The 19,384-nt window shown below is 31.6% G+C and overlaps 1 protein-coding gene across 1 annotated transcript in view; it reads left to right on the top strand.

Annotated features, from left to right (window-relative positions):
* Positions 1–17,318, top strand: part of LOC105202982 (F-box/WD repeat-containing protein 9) — a 37,956-nt gene extending 20,638 nt beyond the window's left edge. Inside the window, exons 2-8 of the mRNA XM_039447911.1 lie at positions 8,924–9,179; positions 9,855–10,017; positions 11,021–11,163; positions 14,720–14,991; positions 15,199–15,442; positions 16,006–16,275; positions 17,229–17,318. Of these exons, the coding sequence (XP_039303845.1) occupies positions 8,994–9,179; positions 9,855–10,017; positions 11,021–11,163; positions 14,720–14,991; positions 15,199–15,442; positions 16,006–16,275; positions 17,229–17,297 (1,347 nt within the window). The 5' untranslated portion in view covers positions 8,924–8,993 and the 3' untranslated portion in view covers positions 17,298–17,318. The remainder of the gene's footprint in view (positions 1–8,923; positions 9,180–9,854; positions 10,018–11,020; positions 11,164–14,719; positions 14,992–15,198; positions 15,443–16,005; positions 16,276–17,228) is intronic.
* The last annotated feature ends 2,066 nt before the right edge of the window (positions 17,319–19,384 follow it).

Raw genomic sequence — 19,384 nt, 5'->3', positions numbered from 1 at the left:
GTCAAGAAGTACTTGCATTTATTCCATGACATAATTCCAACATGACATACATCAGAATGAAAACGTTGACCAGGCAAGCATTCACGTTTTTCTCGAGTGGGATGTGAACTTACTTTTTGTTTTCCAAAATGGCAGGAATCGCAATCATCTCTTTTCTTTAAAATTACATCAAGGCCATCAACAAGATTATTTTTCACCATTGCTCGTATCATATTGTCACTAACATGACCAAGGCGTTGATGCCATAATTCAATTGATCGAGTAATTTTTACAGAAGCTGATGGCGGTACAACTCGAATAAAAGGTACTGACTGTTAATCCTTCTTCCACCGAGTATCGTCTTCCGTCCATCCATTAACTGCATAGTTCCATTTCCGTGATAGAATCCATAACCTCTAGTTTTCTCCATAAATGTAGTTGAAAAGAGTGATTCACTACCCATATCTTCACAGTAGTATACCGTTTTCCATACTCGTTTTTCCCACTTTTTACCATCGATTGATTTTTCAATCCGAATATCACCCACGTGAGTAGCTTTTAACGTTTTACCATCGGCAATGTTTAATGTAAGTGGTACATCTATCTTTCTGAGCAGTGAAAACCATTCAACATTACCAGTAAGATGAACACTTGCGCCAGAATCTGCGATAATACATCCTTCATCCTTCAAACGGTGAGCCGATGATGCAGACAATTCTTTCTCTTGTACGTCCTTAGATTCTTTCATCTCTTTTTGTGACTTTGTTGCTTCCTGTTTCTCTGACTTATCTGATTTCGACCTACAATCTCGTTTTAAGTGTCCAATTTTGCCACATTTATGACACTTGCCCTTAAATTTCTTTTCATTGGTTTTCTTTACCTGACCATTTGCTGACTTACACTGTGACTTGAACGCTTCAACCGATACATCATCAGTGCATCCCTCAATGTTCCTTTCAGCGTTAGCAAGTTTCTCCAAGAAAAGCTCCAAGGACATCTCCTCCGACAAAATGGACCAGCTTGTAACAAAGCTATCGACATCCTTCGGCAGGCATCCTAGAATCTTTGCCATTACAAGTTTTTCATTAAATTTATTTCCAAAATCTTCGGAATCTAAAGCTTCAATCTTACGTGCAATAACTTTTAATCCTGCTACGAACATACCGACTGTGTCATTAGACTTCCACGAATAACTAAAGAACTCACGTAGCAATTCCAGTAAAGCGTTTAACGTCTTCGGCTCGAAAAACGCTTTGATCCTTTTCATAATGTCTGCTGACGTCTCACAGTCGCATACCTGATCAAAAGTTGTGTCGTCGAGCGTTGATCGAATAACAGATCGTGCCTTGCTGTCTTTCACTCTCCAGTCATCATTTTCCTTCACATTAGTAACGACGCCGTCCTCGGATCTCACCTCGCTTGGCTTAGTCGTCCTTCCGATTGTGACTTCCCAAATTTGATAACTCTCCAGAGCATCATGGATTTCGATTTTCCAACGACTATACGTTGCTTTCGTGAGCTTAGTAACTCGAATGTCTCTCAGTGTAGTTTCCGTAGCCATCGATCCGTTACCTGCAATTCTCTTAACCTCACTGGTACCACGCGTCTCTAACCTCACTAATACCACACGTCTCTAACCTTTATTTAATCAGCACAGATTAAGTCTCATAATCTGATAAAAATTGTTAACTTCGGTAGTGCAGAGTGAGACACACGATTATTGGTACAGAGTATACGAGGCGTGTTCAAAAAGTATCGCGAATTTTGAATTTTCGCGGGTTACGTATATTCGAATTTCGATCTTTTTGTGGCGTTATGTTGGTACTCATGTCTCTCACTTATGCCGACAAGCTCGGCCATTTTGAATGTTCACTTAATTGTTGACAGCTGCTTTGCTTGCACGTGTTTTGGATCGTCTTCGATTTTTACCTATTCAAAAAAATGGATCAAAGAACCTGTATCAAATTTTGTGTGAAAAACGAAATTAAGTGCGCGGATGCATTCCGAATGTTGACCGTGGCATACGGAGAAGCTACCTTGGACCGAAGCAACGTTTATCGGTGGTACAAAATGTTCTCAGAAGGCCGAGAAGATGTGAACGACGAAGAGCGTGCCGGACGCCCGAGCACTTCAACAACAGACGAAAAAATTAATGAAGTGGAGAAAATGGTATTGGCCAATCGTCGAATCACCGTTAGAGAAGTTGCTGAGGACCTAAACATATCGATTGGCTTGTGCCATTCGATTTTTATCAATGATTTGGGCATGAGACGGGTCGCCGCGAAATTCGTACCAAAATTGCTCAATTGCGACCAAAAACAGCATCGCATGAACATTGCTAATGAGATGTTGGACTCTGTCCGCGACGACCCAAATTTGCTCCAGAGGGTCATAACTGGTGACGAATCGTGGGTTTATGGTTATGACGTGGAAACCAAAGCTCAATCATCTCAATGGAAGCTGCCGCACGAACCAAGACCGAAAAAAGCGCGCCAAGTTCGGTCGAATGTGAAAGTTTTGCTGACAGTTTTCTTCGATTGCAGGGGCGTGGTGCATCATGAGTTCTTGCCACAGGATAGAACGGTCAATAAGGAATATTACCTGCAAGTTATGCGCAATTTGCGCGAAGCAATCCGCCAGAAACGCCCGGATTTGTGGAAGAACAAAAATTGGCTTTTGCACCACGATAACGCCCCTGCTCACACATCGTTGCTTGTGCGCGACTTTTTGGCCAAAAACAACACACTAATGATGCCGCAGCCACCGTATTCCCCAGATCTGGCCCCCTGTGACTTTTTCTTGTTCCCTAAACTGAAGAGGCCCATGAAAGGACGACGTTACGCTACGCTTGACGAGATAAAGACGGCATCGAAGGAGGAGCTGAACAAGATAAAAAAAAATGATTTTTTGAAGTGCTTCGAAGATTGGAAAAACCGTTGGCACAAGTGTATAATATCTCATAGGGATTACTTTGAAGGGGACAAAATAGATATTCATGAATAAATAAATAATTTTTGAAAAAACACAAAATTCGCGATACTTTTTGAACACACCTCGTATATATTTGGCAATGATATACAAAGACGTTTTTAACGTGCACTCAGCAGCGTGTGTGTGTGTGTCCGTAAGTAAGGAGACGAAGCAAGAGGGACTTGCTCGGGCGTAGGCGCGCAGCGTGAAACCGATCGACCCATCGATCTAAGCCTCTATGAAGTAGTGCCATCACAACAGATAACTACGGCGAGAAACATTCATCTCCAACAGTAACAATGCGTACCCGTTTATGTGCTCGATTTTTTCGTGCTGGAACGCATTCGTCTGATATGCTAATCGCGAATTACTTAAAAGAGCATTGAAGGCAAATCAGTATAGTGTAATGAATATTAAAATAAGAATTTATTTAAATAGTAATAATAATACTTGAAAGAATAAAATATTAATAAGTTTTTGATCTTGACTAGTAAAATCAATAAAATATTTTTGGCGATGTTAAAATATGTACGTGATACTTTGTACAATTAAAAACGATGTAGGAATAAAGAAATTATTATTTTTTGCAAAATATTGTTTATTTGATTTCGACTGTAGAACAGCTAATTGTTAATGTATTTTATTGATGAATGTTAGGCAACCCAAAAATTCAGTAAACTTGATAATATTGTGTGCAAGTAGAATAATTCATAAAATTATTTTTTGTTTGTACCAAATTACAGCTTTAGGAGATGAAATTATTCCTTGAAGAATATGTACCATTTTGTTTTCGGAGAAATAACTACTAACAAGCAAACCTACCCAACTGTTACACTCCGATTTTGATGAGCTTTGAATATGTTGTAGTCTAGGTCAAAATAAGAGACACGTATTTTTTTATAAGGGCCCATACGCACTTTTAGGGGATGAAACATCTCTTTGAAGAAAAAGACTTTTTTTTTTCGAAGCGTATATCGTCGAAACTATAAGAGATAGAAAAAAATGTTCTAATTAAAAGTTAAATGGCATGAAAAGTACTATACAACAGTGATAAAAAAATTTTTTTTTTTAATATTTTTTATACTTTTCCTCATCACCTACCAATTTTTTTCAAAATTTTTATTTCTTTTTATAAGCGGAATAAAGTTTATTTTATTACGAATCCAACGATGTATAAGAAAGTTATATTCCGACATTTCCATTTGCCAAAAATAATTAAAAACTTCTCTATACTCATGGTACGCGCACCCGTCCGTGTGCTACGGAAGTGTCCCTTTCCAATTTTGACGAGTTTTTAATATGTTGTTTTCTATTTATTCTATTTCTATATTAATTAGTTGATTTCTGAAAAATGTGTCTTTGGGCTACAACTTTATCATACATGTTTAAATTTGTTGTTAAATAGGCTATAAGTTTTGATATAAGATAAATTTTAAATTTTTCAAAAATTTAGAAGAGGAGGGAAGAAGATTTTGAGAAAAATGACATTTTCAAAAAATCTGAGCGAACGGTTATAAAGTACATAGAAAGCCATAAAACTTTTATTTGAAACTTTTTTTTATATCTTTTACCGTTTCGACAGTATTACCTCAGAAATTAAACAATCAATTTTTTTCAACAGCGTGTTTTACCCCCTTAACGGTCATATGGGCGTATAAAAAATGCGTGTCCCATATTTTTATTTGTATTACAACATATTAAAAACTCGTCAAAATTGGAAAGGGACACTTCCGTAGCACACGGACGGGTGCGCGTACCATGAGTATAGAGAAGTTTTTAATTATTTTTGGCAAATGGGAATGTCGGAATATAACTTTGTTATACATCGTTGGATTTGTAATAAAATAAACTTTATTCCGCTTATAAAAAGAAATAAAAATTTTGAAAAAAATTGGTAGGTGATGAGGAAAAGTACAAAAAAAATTAAAAAAAAAAATTTTTTTTATCACTGTTTTATAGTACTTTTCATGCCATTTAACTTTTAATTAGAACATTTTTTTCTATCTCTTATAGTTTCGACGATATACGCTTCGAAAAAAAAAGTCTTTTTCTTCAAAGAGGTGTTTCATCCTCTAAAAGTGCGTATGGGCCCTTATAAAAAAAATACGTGTCTCTTATTTTGACCTAGACTACAACATATTCAAAGCTCATCAAAATCGGAGTGTAACAGTTGGGTAGGTTTGCTTGTAAGAATGGTGACACGTATAAGAAAATATTTAAATAGAAGTTTGCTAAGCTATCAGCAATCGTTTTAAAATATTTAAAATTATAAAATCGAAAAATTTATCAGTTGTTCTTTGTGATAGTTTGATCTTCAAATTAGGAAGTATTTCAAATACTTCACTTACAAGAAAGATTTGCAAACTCGGAAAATCAAAAAATTCTGAAATTTTGTATACACATAGAGGATTGTCCGTCTTAATTAGACGATTCCGGCAAATAGCGACGATCCTGGGTTAAAACCAACCGCAGTCAAAAACGCTGTTAGTTTTGCACCGCGTGAAGCAGTGCCGGATTATACACGAGGCGCATGAGGCGCACGCCTCAGGGCCCAGTCTCTGCAAGGGCCCGACCCTGCAGTTGCCGATTTGTCGATCGCCGGCGACGACTTGTGCGCCGCGGTGTCGCGTCGTGCATATCGTCATTTGTCAGTCATAGCATGTATGATCGTGTCTTACTGAAGCGTGTGTGTTGTATCAGAGTCGGAAACAAAAGTAAGAGAATGCACTATATAAAAGAGAGTTTAATTTTAATTAAAATTAACATTATTCATTATTCCTTTTTATTATTTCTTATTTTAGATTTAGATAAAATGAATTATAAACATGCTTCTGGTTTCGAAAAACGAAAAAAGCGACAAATTTTAGAAGAAGCAAAAAGACAATTGCCGAAAATTACAAACTTTTTTATAGCGAAAGATAATGAAGATCATGAAAAAGATCATGAAAGGATATCAGATTCAGAAAAAAGCGAAGACGAACAAATGATCAACGAAACGAGTAAACATTTATTGTCACAGTTAAAAAAAGCAGTTAAAGATTTGTGTTAAATTTAACATATCTCATATGTCCCAAACGGTTCACTCAAATTTTTGTATTAATTTAACACGAGATGAATATGCTAGAAAGTAACATAAATATTATGTAAAGAATTAACACAAAAGATGTAACTCTTCGACACAGTTTGGAAACAGAATGTGAAAACATATTTCTTCAGTAAAGTTAACATTTGTAATATGTTGACACGTATATTTTATTCATTCATCTCAGACTTTATGTTTTAAAACTACATTATTTTTATGCTATGTATTTATTCGCTCACAAATAGTGTTATTTTGACGCTAAGAGATGTTAAATATTAATTTAACACAGAATGTTCAAATAACATATTCACGTTATGTTAAACTAACAGTTGGATATGTTAAAAATTCAACACAAAAATTTTAACAAGCATCGGTTTTAACAAAAATACAATATGTTTTTTACTATGCAGAAATTGGGGATCCTGATTGTTCTTTTATATCTGCATCGAGTAAAGTACCTAAATCTATCGAGACTGATATTAATAGAAATATCCAAAAGAAAAAGAAGGACGAAGCTAGTCAACAAGTAATACAAGAACTTCAAGAAGAAGAAATAATAAATAATGATAAAATTAAGAAGTTTCTCAAAGTATCTGAATGGTCTGCTGAAATTATTAGGACTGATAAATTTATAAAAAGTATAGTTACGAATAAACCAAAGAGCGATACTATCGAAGATACAGGAAAAGTATACAAAGATGGCAGTCGTACTTATTACAGATGTTTAAAAGAATCCGATTTTTATCGCCTTAAACCAAATGGAGAGAAAGTAAAAAGAGAATGGCTAATATATATATGATTCGCATACCAAATCTGTGTACTGTTATCCCTGTAAATTATTTTCGAAGGAAATTACATCTTTAAGTAATTCCGGCTATAATGATTGGAAAAATCTCACAAGGACGCTTAAAAATCATGAAGAAACTAAATCTCATTTAAGCGCTATGGTAACATTAGCTACGAGAACATCTCTAGTCGGAGCAGTAGACACAAAATTAAGGCATCAAATTCAGGAAGAAGAACAATACTGGGAAAAGGTCCTAAAGCGTATATTGGCCACAGTCAGATTACTTTCCAGACAAGGTCTAGCTTTTCGGGGATCTGATGAAAATCTTGAAAGTCGTTAAAGAGGCAATTATTTAAGCTGTTTAGTGTATCTTGCCGAATTCGACGATTTCTTAGCTGAACATCTACGCCGCTACGGAAATCAAGGAAAGGGTTCTACCAGTTATTTATCTCATCATATATGTGAAGAATTTATTCAATTGATGAAAGATAAACTACTTGATGCTTTTACGGCTGAAATTAAAACTGCAAAATATTTTTCAATTATAATTGATTCCACTCCGGACATAAGTCATTGTAACCAATTAACTTTTATTGTAAGGTATGTACATGAAGGACAAATAGTAGAAAGATTTATGGGGTTTCTTAAAATTGAAAAACATACTGCCGAATATTTACAAGAGATTGTTTTAAATAATATCAAACAATTGGGACTTGACATTGAAAATTGTCGTGGTCAAAGCTACGACAATGCTGCTAACATGTCAGGGAAATACAACGGTTTGCAAGCAAGAATAAAAACTATATCTCCTACTGCTGTTTATATACCCTGTGCTAATCATTCTCTTAATTTGATTCTTAATTTTGCCTGTGAGACTTGTTTCCAAGCCGTTGATTATTTTAATTTAGTTCAAAATATATATACATTTTTTTCTTCGTCAACACATAGATGGCAAAAATTAAAAGAAAACTGTAGTCCCGTTCCAAAAAGATTAAGCGATACTAGATGGTCTGCTCGACATAGTGCAGTACATGCTTTAAATAAAAATTATAAATCTATTCAAAATATTTTCACGAATTTTGCTCAGGATGAACATGAAAAACCTTCAACCAGAAGTGAAGCTTTGTCTCTGTCCAAAAAGATGGAAATTTTTGAAACCATGCTTTTAACGGTTATATGGTCCAAATTATTGGAGAGAATAAATGCAACAAGTAAGACTCTGGAAAGTCCAACATTAACCCTTACCGCTGGAGTTCAACTTTTAGAATCACTTGCTATCTTTGTTAATGAGTTTAGAGAAAAATTCGATGAATTAGAACGTACGGCCAAATTAATGATTGGAAATGATGCACAGTGTAAAGACGAAACAAAGAGAATAAAAAAAAGAAAAATATCTGAAAATGAAACCAAAGAAAATGAAATTGAATTGAGAGGGCGTCAAAATTTTAAAATAAATGTATTTTATGTTATTTGTGACGGTTTAGCACAGGAAATAAGAAGAAGACTGGAATCATATTCAGAAGTTGAATCCTCTTTTAAATGCTTTTTTACAAACGATGACAAGATCATCGATGAATCTTTAACAAATCTCTCTGCAAAATATGAAGGAGATATTGAAACAGTAAATTTAAAAGATGAGTTTCAACATTTCCAAATTTTATGTAAAAACACTAATTCAGAAACTATTTATCAAAAATTAAAACAAGCGCAAAATGTTAGATCAACATTTCCTAATATTATTACTTTGCTGGAAATTTATTTAACAATCCCGTTATCCAATGCCTCTGCAGAGAGATCGTTTTCCACCTTAAAAAGAATAAAAAATTACTTAAAATCGACTATGGGACAAACTAGACTGGATGCTCTTTCTTTGCTATACATAGAGAGCAAAAGTATGGACAGTATTAAATGTGATGATATTATAAAAGACTTTGCTTTAAAGAAAGCAAGAAAAAAATATATTCATTTATAGTTTAAGTAAAACTATTTTTATTACTTTATTACTCTTTTTTATTTTTATTATGAGTTCTTATGTTTATTTTATTAAGTAACAAATAAATTTATAAATGTTTATTTTCTGATGGTTTGTATTTTTTTTCAAGAAGATAAGGGGCCCGAAAATTTTTAGCGCTTCAGTCTTAAAAGTTCCTTGATCCGGCACTGGCGTGAAGAAAAATGAATAACCAGAAAGCAAGCAAGAATGCACGGAAGAAGAAGAGCAAGAATTCACGCAAAAATGCAAGAAAGAATGCACGCAAGAAGAACACCAAGAAGAACAACAAGAAAAGCAGCAAGAAAAACATAGAAAAACAGCAAGAAAAACAGCAAGACAAACTGTCACTGCAGGATCTCCCGATTGAGGTTTGCATGGAGGAAAAAAAAAGAAACAGTCCTCTGATTTCTCAGTCTCGTGTTTCACGTACGCGCGCGTATAAGTCCGTTTTTTCTATAAATCGCCCTTGTCACTTAAGACTGGTCTACAATGAGTTGCAAAGCGTAGTTGCAATTCGCGAGTGGCTAGTTTCCAGTCACAAGTTATAAATAATTTCAACGCCTAATTTGCGTTTGAATATCGAGATTCTCGAAAGATGCAAATTGAATGTTTGGTTAAGCGAGATATGTGAGCACCAGACGTTCAAGGTATCACTACCGAAAATTGTCCTACCACAAATTACATTTGTCGTGATTCTTGTCGCGCTCCGCCACGCTCTTTCAGTTCACTTTATAGGGCTAAGATGGTACGATCGCCAGTTGCTGTTGCCAAAGTTAAAAGTTGGCCAACTCTCGTTTGGCAACCGCGACAGCCGGCGCCACCGGAAATAGCTAGTTGCCATTTTTTGCAACTGGCGATGAAGCGTTTGCAATTTATTGTAGAACAGCCTTTATTGTCGATCTCGTTACTAGTTGTTTATCAACGGAGGAAAGAATGTTTAACCAGTGACGGTATTAGACGCTCCCTCTTCCTCTGTCTTCCACCCACAATGTTGCGTTTATTTCGGACGTGTGTTTAATATTTTTATTCTGCCTGCATTTCAGATTTTTCTGCATGTATGCTCTTTTGTGGATGCGGGGACCTTGGCACACAGTTTAAGCCTTGTGTGCAAAAAGTTTTATAAAATTATAAAAGATAACTTATTATGGAAGTATCAAATTATCCGTACGTGGCCGAATGCTCGTTACAGTCCGTTCTTGTTTCCAAGTTAGTTTGAATTGATATTACCCTTACGCATTGCATGACCACACTCACACTTTGTATATAGTAAATAAAACACCATCTGTGTACCGTTTCAGCAGGTGTGCTGTTTAAACTTAGATATGCACATACAGGGTGTTTATTAATGGCTGTATACACCTTTTACTGTAAGAGGTGAATAACCGACTTCACTCCATATAAATTACATAGAGTGTAGTCGGTAAGTCATAGTTATAAGGTGCATTCTTATGGTAGAAGGTATATAAAACCATTAATGAACACTCTTTACAGGTTGCAGATCACTTCCTCACATCGCGATTACACTTTATCTTGTAACATTTCACACTTGTTTGTCTTGAAAAGATAACCAAAATAACACAAGTTTCATAAAATATATTATACATTTTTTATTGATAAAAAGTCAATCTTATTTAAACAGCTCTCCAGTAGATACTGCAGTTTTGTGTTCACTATATTTATACAGATATAAGTTTCAGTATCACATTTTATATAACATGAAAGTTGCATTAATGTTATAGTTATATTACAATTTCACTCTTTTTCAAATGTAACGATAATGGTATATTTATATTATCATATAATTAATTACTTTGTGTACAACACCTACAATATGGTTCCAATGTTTAAATTCTATATTGAATATCACATATTCGTTATGTTAATAATATATACATTTGCGTATTTACATTACATAAAAGAAAGCAATACTTAAATACAAGTATAATAATTATGATATAAATATTACGAATAATATATTATATAAAGTATTACTTTCAAATTGTACAGCAATTACAAATCATATTAACTGGATCTATTTAATGCATTAACCTGAAATACACAAAGTAAGAATATTAATAGATTTCTCGATTAGGAATCTTGTAGTTTGTACTTGATTCAAGTTAATTGTATTTATAATTATTTTGTTATAATTAATTTTATACGAATGAGCTTCATATTCCTTTGATAAGAGCAGTCACTTTCATTTCAGCAAGACCCGACGAACAATACATGAAATTATCTTACCTCGCCATTAAAAAACAAACAGCGCTATGGAATCGATGGGAAAAGGAGTCCATGGACGAACTGTTTATCAACGTAAAAAACACTAGTAACACAGTGCTACAGATGCACGTAAGTAGTATTACAGTACAAAATTACTTTTTCAATAAAAAAGTAAAAAAAGGCGCCAACTGAGAGAGGAAGAGAGAGAGAGAGAGAGAGAGAGAGAGTGCGTGCGTGCTTGCGTGCGTGTGTGTGTATCTCTTAAATCTTTCTTATTTTCTGCAAAATCCAAGTCTAAATAATACTATTTCTGTATTATCATTGAAAAATCTTCCTATTTCAACATAAATAGTATAGTCTAAAAAATAAGTATCTCAAATTCAATCTAATATAAATGTATTTTTTCAAAAAAATGTATGAAATCTTTACAATGCGCAAATTATAAGGTAAATTATATTGCTTTGTGAAATAACTGCTGTACTACTTTTAACAAATAAAATGCAAGTGCAATCTGTGTGGTATTATCTATGTATTTTTAATGAAAAATCTATTCTAACCTAAGTGGATTTATTTAATTGTAAAAAGTTTTAACGGAATATATCACATATAATCTCAACGAATTAAAGAGAAAACAGGAATATAAAATTTTATTGAAATAAAAAATTTTTAAACTACAAAAACTTGGAGCAGTTAGATAAGTCATGAGAGGAATTGATTTAAGAAAGAATGCCATAAATGTAACACTTGTAAGGTATGCATTACAAAAGTAATTATGCAAAGTAAGTTGAAGATTAAATTTAACATTTAAGTAACATTGTAAGTCATTATAATTTTCTAAGTAACTATAACTATTATATTTTACAACATTATCGGAATTGTAACATACTGAAGACGGACATGTAAATCCGAAACATATTTATATACATAATTGTATAAGAAATCTGTATATAGAGAAACTTTAAATTTTAAAGTATTATTGTAAAATTTTTATTTTGTTCCACTCAACCTTATTTGTGGCTTGTTATAATTTATTGTTCAATATTTTGACCTTAAAAGAAATTATTATTTTATTATTACAAAACACACGTTATATTTAGTCATCTAGCAGCGCCAAGTTTTTGTAGATTAAAAATTTTTTATTTTAATAAAATTTTGTATTTCTGTTTCTTCTTTAACCTCCTGGGTACGTTTGTACTATACATAGTACGTAAGAAAAAAATAATTCTGAGGTCTGCGTTTAAAATGGTAACACCGAAATATTTTATTAGTGCCATCTAGTAGCCTTGTTGGTTATGTTAAAAGACTATAACGTCAAATATCATTTGTCGTTTTGTTAAAAATGGCGTCGGAGGGCAAAGAGTTTCAAAAAGATAATCCTAAAAAAGGGTGCCTGGAGGTTAATTCTTTGAGATTATATGTATATTTCATTGAAATTTTTTTCAATTAAATACTTCCACTTGAATTAGAATAGATTTTTTAATAGAAATACACAGATAGTACCAGTTTAATTTTATTCAAAAAGAAATTAAAGAAACCACTACTTTTATTTAAAAAATAAAAATACTATAACTTGTGTTTTATCTGTTAACAGTAGTACAGCAGTTATTTCAAAGAGTAACATATTCTCCTTATAATCGGCGCATTTTTAAAATTTTATACATTTTTTTGAAAAAATTCATTTAGAATGGATTAACTCAGAGAAAAAACCTCTTATATGTTCATACAGGAAATAATATTATATGCTCATATATGAATTTTAGCCATATAAAGCCATGGTCATATATGATTAAATAAAATCATCTAAAATTTGTTTGAAATATCCGCATAAATATATTATACCACATAATCTCAATGAACGAAATAATATTTTATAATATAATATTTTTAAAAAATTTTTGCAAGAAAAATTCTATTCTTAGGAATATTTTTTTTGGAAATTTCCAAGCGGTCACTCATTCAAGTCAAGACTCCGCTAAACGTTGCTTGATCTCTGTAATCGCTACGAATTCTCTCGTGATGACCTGTGAACAACTTGTGCTGATACGTGTATATAACTGGTAGATCAGTTCAATATACGTTATTGAAAAAATGGGAGAGCTCCAATTGCCTACAGCATCGATAGCCAACGCACGTTTGCCTACAAATCTTTCGTACACAGAAAAAGGCCTATTTAGATTCAGCATTCCTATTTATTGAAATTTGTTTCATTGAAATAACATATGGTTATACAAAACATTATTTGTTTGAATAAAAATTTAGTTAAAAAAGAATGCCTTCTACGGTCGCAGCTAGGTCTTCGTGTTTGTATTGTTTATGTGATTTTATATACTTTCGTTAAGTTCAATGAATTGCGCGCTAAAATAATTTTCAGTCAGAACACAATTCTAAATTTAAAATATCACGTATTATTAAACATTAACCCTTTTCCCTCATAAAAAAAACTGTAAAGAAAATATTGCAAAAAATATCACCTCAGCCAGGCTTTTCGGGGGGGGGCGGGTGTTAATGTTTAATAATACGTGATATTTTCAATGTAAAATTGTGTTATGACTAAAAATTAATTTGGCGCGCAGTTCATTGAACTGGAGAAAAATATATAAAGTCACATAAACGATACAAGCACGAAGACCTAGCTGCGACTGGCTATCAATGCTGTAAGCAATCGGTTTATAGGCAGTTGGGGCCCTTCCATTACAATTATAATTACTATAAATAATAATTATTTGTTATACATAATAATAAATAATTTATAATAACTAATTTATTATTCGATCGTCTCAATTTTTAAGGAGGCATTAATGCATCTATTAGCATTTAAATGGTAATGAAATAGAAACAAATAGATAAGAGAAAGGAATTAAAGAAGACGGAGAAAGTAAAGATTTTTAAATAAAGAATGAAAGAAATTGAAAATGCAATTCAACGCGAGTTTAAAGATTTTTTTAATAACGTGTGAATATCATATTATATTTTGAGATTTTATGTTATAGAAATAAAAACTTTTTAATCGAACATTATATCTTTTAGTAAAGAATTTAAAATATGTGCAATGGAGAAACGAAGAGGAATAAAATAGAAGACTGCATATTTACAGAAATATGAAAATTTGCCTATAATATCTACATGACTTTCATGTAGAAAAACGAATTAAAAGCTCAATAATTCTGATTTGTTTTTAAAAATTCAATAAAACCTCATAATATTGTATATTAAAAAAATTTTTATATCTTAAAGTGGAATTTGGGAATTTTGATGATAGATTAGGATTCAATGTGAAAAATCAGTCAGAATCAACTTTTGTACAAAACTTTTTAAACTGTTATTAGAGCGCAACTATATGTACATTTTAAGCTAATTAAGGTTTAGTATAGTTTTATTTTTAAAGTATTGATAATTTAAAATAATGTTTAATAAGGTTTTTTACATTAAATGCTGGTGCAGTTATTTTAGTATCTTGTAACGTATAAAGAGAAAAATATTCATAAAAGTGTATAAAGTTTTGAATTATGTGAATGAACTTTTACTCAGAATATTAACGTTAGAAAGATATAAGTAGTAATCTCGTATTAAAAGTCACTTTTCAATCAATCATGATTTATTTTAATGTTATTTTGATATAATCTGTTCTTGGGTGGATATTTCTTCCCGTAGACAACAATATAATGCTGACGATTTTAATGCTTAGGATGGGACCACTTGTATAGTAGCCGGGAGTTATTACAGTCTGCTTTCCTGGAAAATTCCATCGCACGAAGAGCTACTCTCTCACGACATTGGGGATTCCTGTTTTAGACAAAAAATCAAAGCAAACCCCGTTCGCATCGATTTCGTGCATAACACAGAAATTTTGGATCTGACGGCGATAGACAACACAATCTACAGTTGCAGCTGGAACCAGACCGTCAAGTCGTGTATGCTCACGGACACCGGCTTCGTCCAGCTAACAACGTATAACACGTACGTGATAACAAAAGACTACTTGTTTCGGTCGGTTCGCGATAAAAAAGATATATATTACTTAAAATGCACGTACCACTTTCCGTATCTCGCTTGTCGACAAATGATTCGGAAACTCAATTCTATAGATCACACTCGTCAGACCGAAATTTTTATCAATATTATCAATTAGGTCGTATCGTTTTCTATCAATATCAAACATTCTAGGAATGAGCTGAATTGCACGAAATGCATATCCTCGTGTCCAAAGCAATCTCTCTTTGCGACAGGCTCGGAACGCGGGAGCGTATTTTTGTTTGATTCGAGATTAGGACACAAGCCGATTAGAAACTACCGGCCGAACAACAAACCCGTGAAAAAGCTTGCTATGGACTCGGAATACATCTTGTCTCTCAACGAAACGGTGTGCGTTTGGGATCAAAGGGCCGAGAGGACCATGAAGACTATTACAGTAATTTTATTCCATATTTTTAAGATCCTCAGAAAAAGTAAAATTTCAAATATTATCGACAAGTTTTTATTAAAATTTTGAATTAGATTTTTACATAATTTTAAAGAGTTTAAATAATTAAAATATACACGGATATAGAAAAAAAACAAAGGATGATTTCACCGCGGTGAAGAAAGATTTTTCTAAAGTATTTCTTTTTAATTTAGCTGTATAAAAATCTTGAAATAGTTTCGTTAGTTTGTTGATATCAAAATAATTGTGCAAGACGCTCAAACCAAAATATCAAAACTTTATGTAACATTTCTTATCGTTTTGCATAATCTTGGTTTAACAAAATTATTTGCAGATCTATATGTATGACTAAGTTTTTAAGTACTTTAACAAAAGTGTGTGCTAATAACAGAAAAAATGTGTACCATTTTGATATATATTTAGTTATATATGAAAGTATTTCATTATTCAAAAATATCTTTTAATAAAAAAATGTCCTTAATTTATTTTACGATTCCCTAATGCCGTTAATGTTAAAACAAATATTATTATATCGTGGATATACATTTCAGTTTCCAAATGAAGCCACATGCATGAGCATGCAAAAGGAGTGGATTTGCGTTGGGGACACGAAAGGCATGGTGCACGTGCTAAATCCAAAGAACGGTTTTCAGTTGGCAAAATTTATTTCCGATGGGTATTCAGATTATATAACAGGGATGCATCTGACGCAAGGATGTTTGATAACGAGCACCACGGGATATTGCTACGTTTCGAGCCTTATGGATCCGTCAGAATCAATTGCTACTTTGTATTCACCGTTCTATCATGAGATTAAAAGTGTGAGTAACATATACGTGAAAAATTTGTATAAAGTGTTGCATTGTTGACTTTCAGGAAAAAATTTATTGAACGTATTTATATACATATAGTCAGAAATGCAGTTTGAAAATTAAATTTGTACTTATAATTAAATTTTAAAATCAGATTTCATCATTATTTGGTGAACATTAAGCCTTTTGAGTTCTTTTTAAATAAAAAAGAAATTTTACTGTTTTATTAATATTTTATTTAAAAAATAATGTTTAAGATATAGCGTTCTGATAATTTTGTCTATTAATGCAACTTTTCTTTTGTGAATATCGTTTGCTTTTTTACATTTTTTGATCATATTGACTCAAATAATATGATAATATTGAAAATTTGCACAAAACAGCATTAATCAAATTTTGAAAATTGACGACATTCTTATAGCTATTATAGGTTTTTCTAAACTATAATAACCTATGAATGTAGCTAGATGTTATATATATTTATGTTATATACAGAGTTTGGAAACAAATGGGAGAAAATTTTTAATTCTAAATGATGTAATAAGACAAAAATCAAGAAAAACAAAATTGCATTTAAAATTTTATTTTTTAATTATAATTGTTTAAACATTCGTATAATAAAATGTTGAAAAACACGTAAATATAAAGATATAATAATTAAAAAATAATGCTATCAAAATTGTGTATTATTCTTGGTTTTGTAGTTAAGAAAATGTTTAAAAATTTACATATATAATTGTCTAAGACATAGGAATATTTAAGTATTTACAATTAAGAAACAAAACCTTAATCGTAATTTGATTATTCTTGATCTTTATCTTATTTTATCACCACTTAAGTTTTCTCTCACCTGTTGCTGAATATCCTGTACATAATAATTACGTTATTATACATACGTAAATGTATATTTTTTCAAAAAATAGAATATATTTTTATATTTTTTTAATTTTTTTATTTTGCAGATGAGTTATCTAAACGGTACACTCACGACATCAAACGATTACACCATCGTAGTGTGGCGCCCAAAATAATGTTCTGAATGAAATCTCTTTGCAAAGAAATTGAAGAGAAACAAAAGACAAAACTATAGAAAGAACTCTGACAAGTTTTTAAAGAATTTACAAAGAATACTGCTAAAAAATTATTCGACAATTTCTTTGTAAGACCTATCTACAAAAAATTTTAGAAGAAACTGAAGATAAATTTTTAACATAATAAAAAGAAATAAGCAAAGAAATTTTAAGATAATTTAAAGAGAAATTTCTCTGAATTTTTTCTGTAAAATATATTAATATGAAATTATTGCTGATAAGGAAATCTGTGTCTCGATTTCTTTCAATATTATATATCATCTAGCTTTATGTGAATAAAACCTATAAGTTATTATTGAAGAACATGATGCTCAATTACGTATACTGTCTCAAATGTAGCATTCATTTGATTATTTATCTCATTGTAATTAAGTCACGCGCGATTTCACAATTACAACTTTTCACAATCAATAATTATAAACCTACAAACTTGAAGATCTTTTAACACTCTACACAGTTGGTTATATCTTTTTATTTAATCCTGACGTATTTCCAAATCACCCTGGAAGTATCTGTGTTTATTAATTGCATTGAAAATAAATTGAGTCAATGGAAAATTAATTTAATGTTCGTTTATTTCTCACAAATTGTTGTTAATTTTACATTGTTTTCGCTATTAAAAAAACTTGCCCAAATTGAGCTCAACTTTAGAAGGTTAAAGAAGTTTGATTTCTATAAATTTTTACAGGTGCGTAATGCTAAATAAATGTAGTTGAATTCATAAATGCGGAGTTGCCAAAATGCTTAATTTTCAAAATATTCGAATTTTCTTTTTTTTGGCTTAATTAACGTTTTCTAGAATGAAGAATGTTTTATATGTTTCACATTACATTAAGAAATTCTACAATGTTGATAAAGTATTATTATGATAAAGAAGAAAACAAAAAAAGTTAAAAAATTGATTTTGTTAACTTTCATTATATTATCAGCATTTAAATAATAAAAGCAAGTGGAATCTTGGATATTTTTTAATTATCTGTTGCTACATTAATAATTTTTATGGAAAAATTACTTTTTAATTTTAAAAATTTCTCATCTGGAGCTATTGCACAAAAACCAGTCTTACTGATTACCAATATTTTTATAATTGTTGTAATGGATATTTTTATATAGTCACACATCTTCTCGGTACTCTCGAAATATAAGTTTCATTGTTCATTATCATTATAATGCACGGCTTTAGCAAACTTTCAGGTGTAAAATTGCGTGTATTCTTTCGAACTCATGGCATACTTTTATATGGGTATATAGTTATTTTAACCTTTAAACACACCGTCCCGTAAAATACGTAAATACATTTTCGTGTCTGGGAGACTTTTTCAATTTTGAAAAGTTATATCTTTGGTTCCAATCAACATTTTTCAACATTCTCTTTTTCACATGAAAGTTCAGAATCTCAAAAATGTGACTGCATAATTGGCATTGTTAAAAAATGATTTATTGTTATGTTACAAAAGAAAAACCATTAAGCAAAAATTAGAAATTGTTCAAAAATATACTTTTCCTTTAAAAAATAATATCTTTGCAACAAAAAATTTTTAAGGACTTTTAAATACGGCGTATTAAAGCTAAAAAGTTATACTTTCAAAAAAAAAAAAATTATGTTACTGCCATTACTATTGAAAAATATACTCATGTAACAAGGTAAATATGAGGTATTTGCTCGAACTATTTTTCTTACAAAACAAGAGTCATTTCGTTACGCTCGAACAACTGATAAAGGGTTTGTCCCGGATGTGCCATCAGATCAACGTGGTCAGCAGTTTTTCATTGATGAAGCCCAAATTACACTGATATCGTGATAATAACTAGGGAGGTGGCGAACAAACTTTTGTATGGTAAAATGAAGATCCATTTTACTGTGAATTCGACGAACACTATTGGGATGCTGGAAAGAAACAATCTTTGCAAACTTTTAAGAAATAATGGAAGTACACAATAGAAAAACATATTTCCTTTAAATTAAAAAATCAAAATTTATATAGCTAATGTATTGAATCATTAAATTTTAAATTATTATTTTTTTA

This window comes from Solenopsis invicta, chromosome 4 (assembly GCF_016802725.1).
Source record: "Solenopsis invicta isolate M01_SB chromosome 4, UNIL_Sinv_3.0, whole genome shotgun sequence".
NCBI classification, from domain to species: domain Eukaryota; kingdom Metazoa; phylum Arthropoda; class Insecta; order Hymenoptera; family Formicidae; genus Solenopsis; species Solenopsis invicta.
Note: the sequence above shows the minus strand (reverse complement) of the source record. Positions and strands in the feature narration are given on the sequence as shown.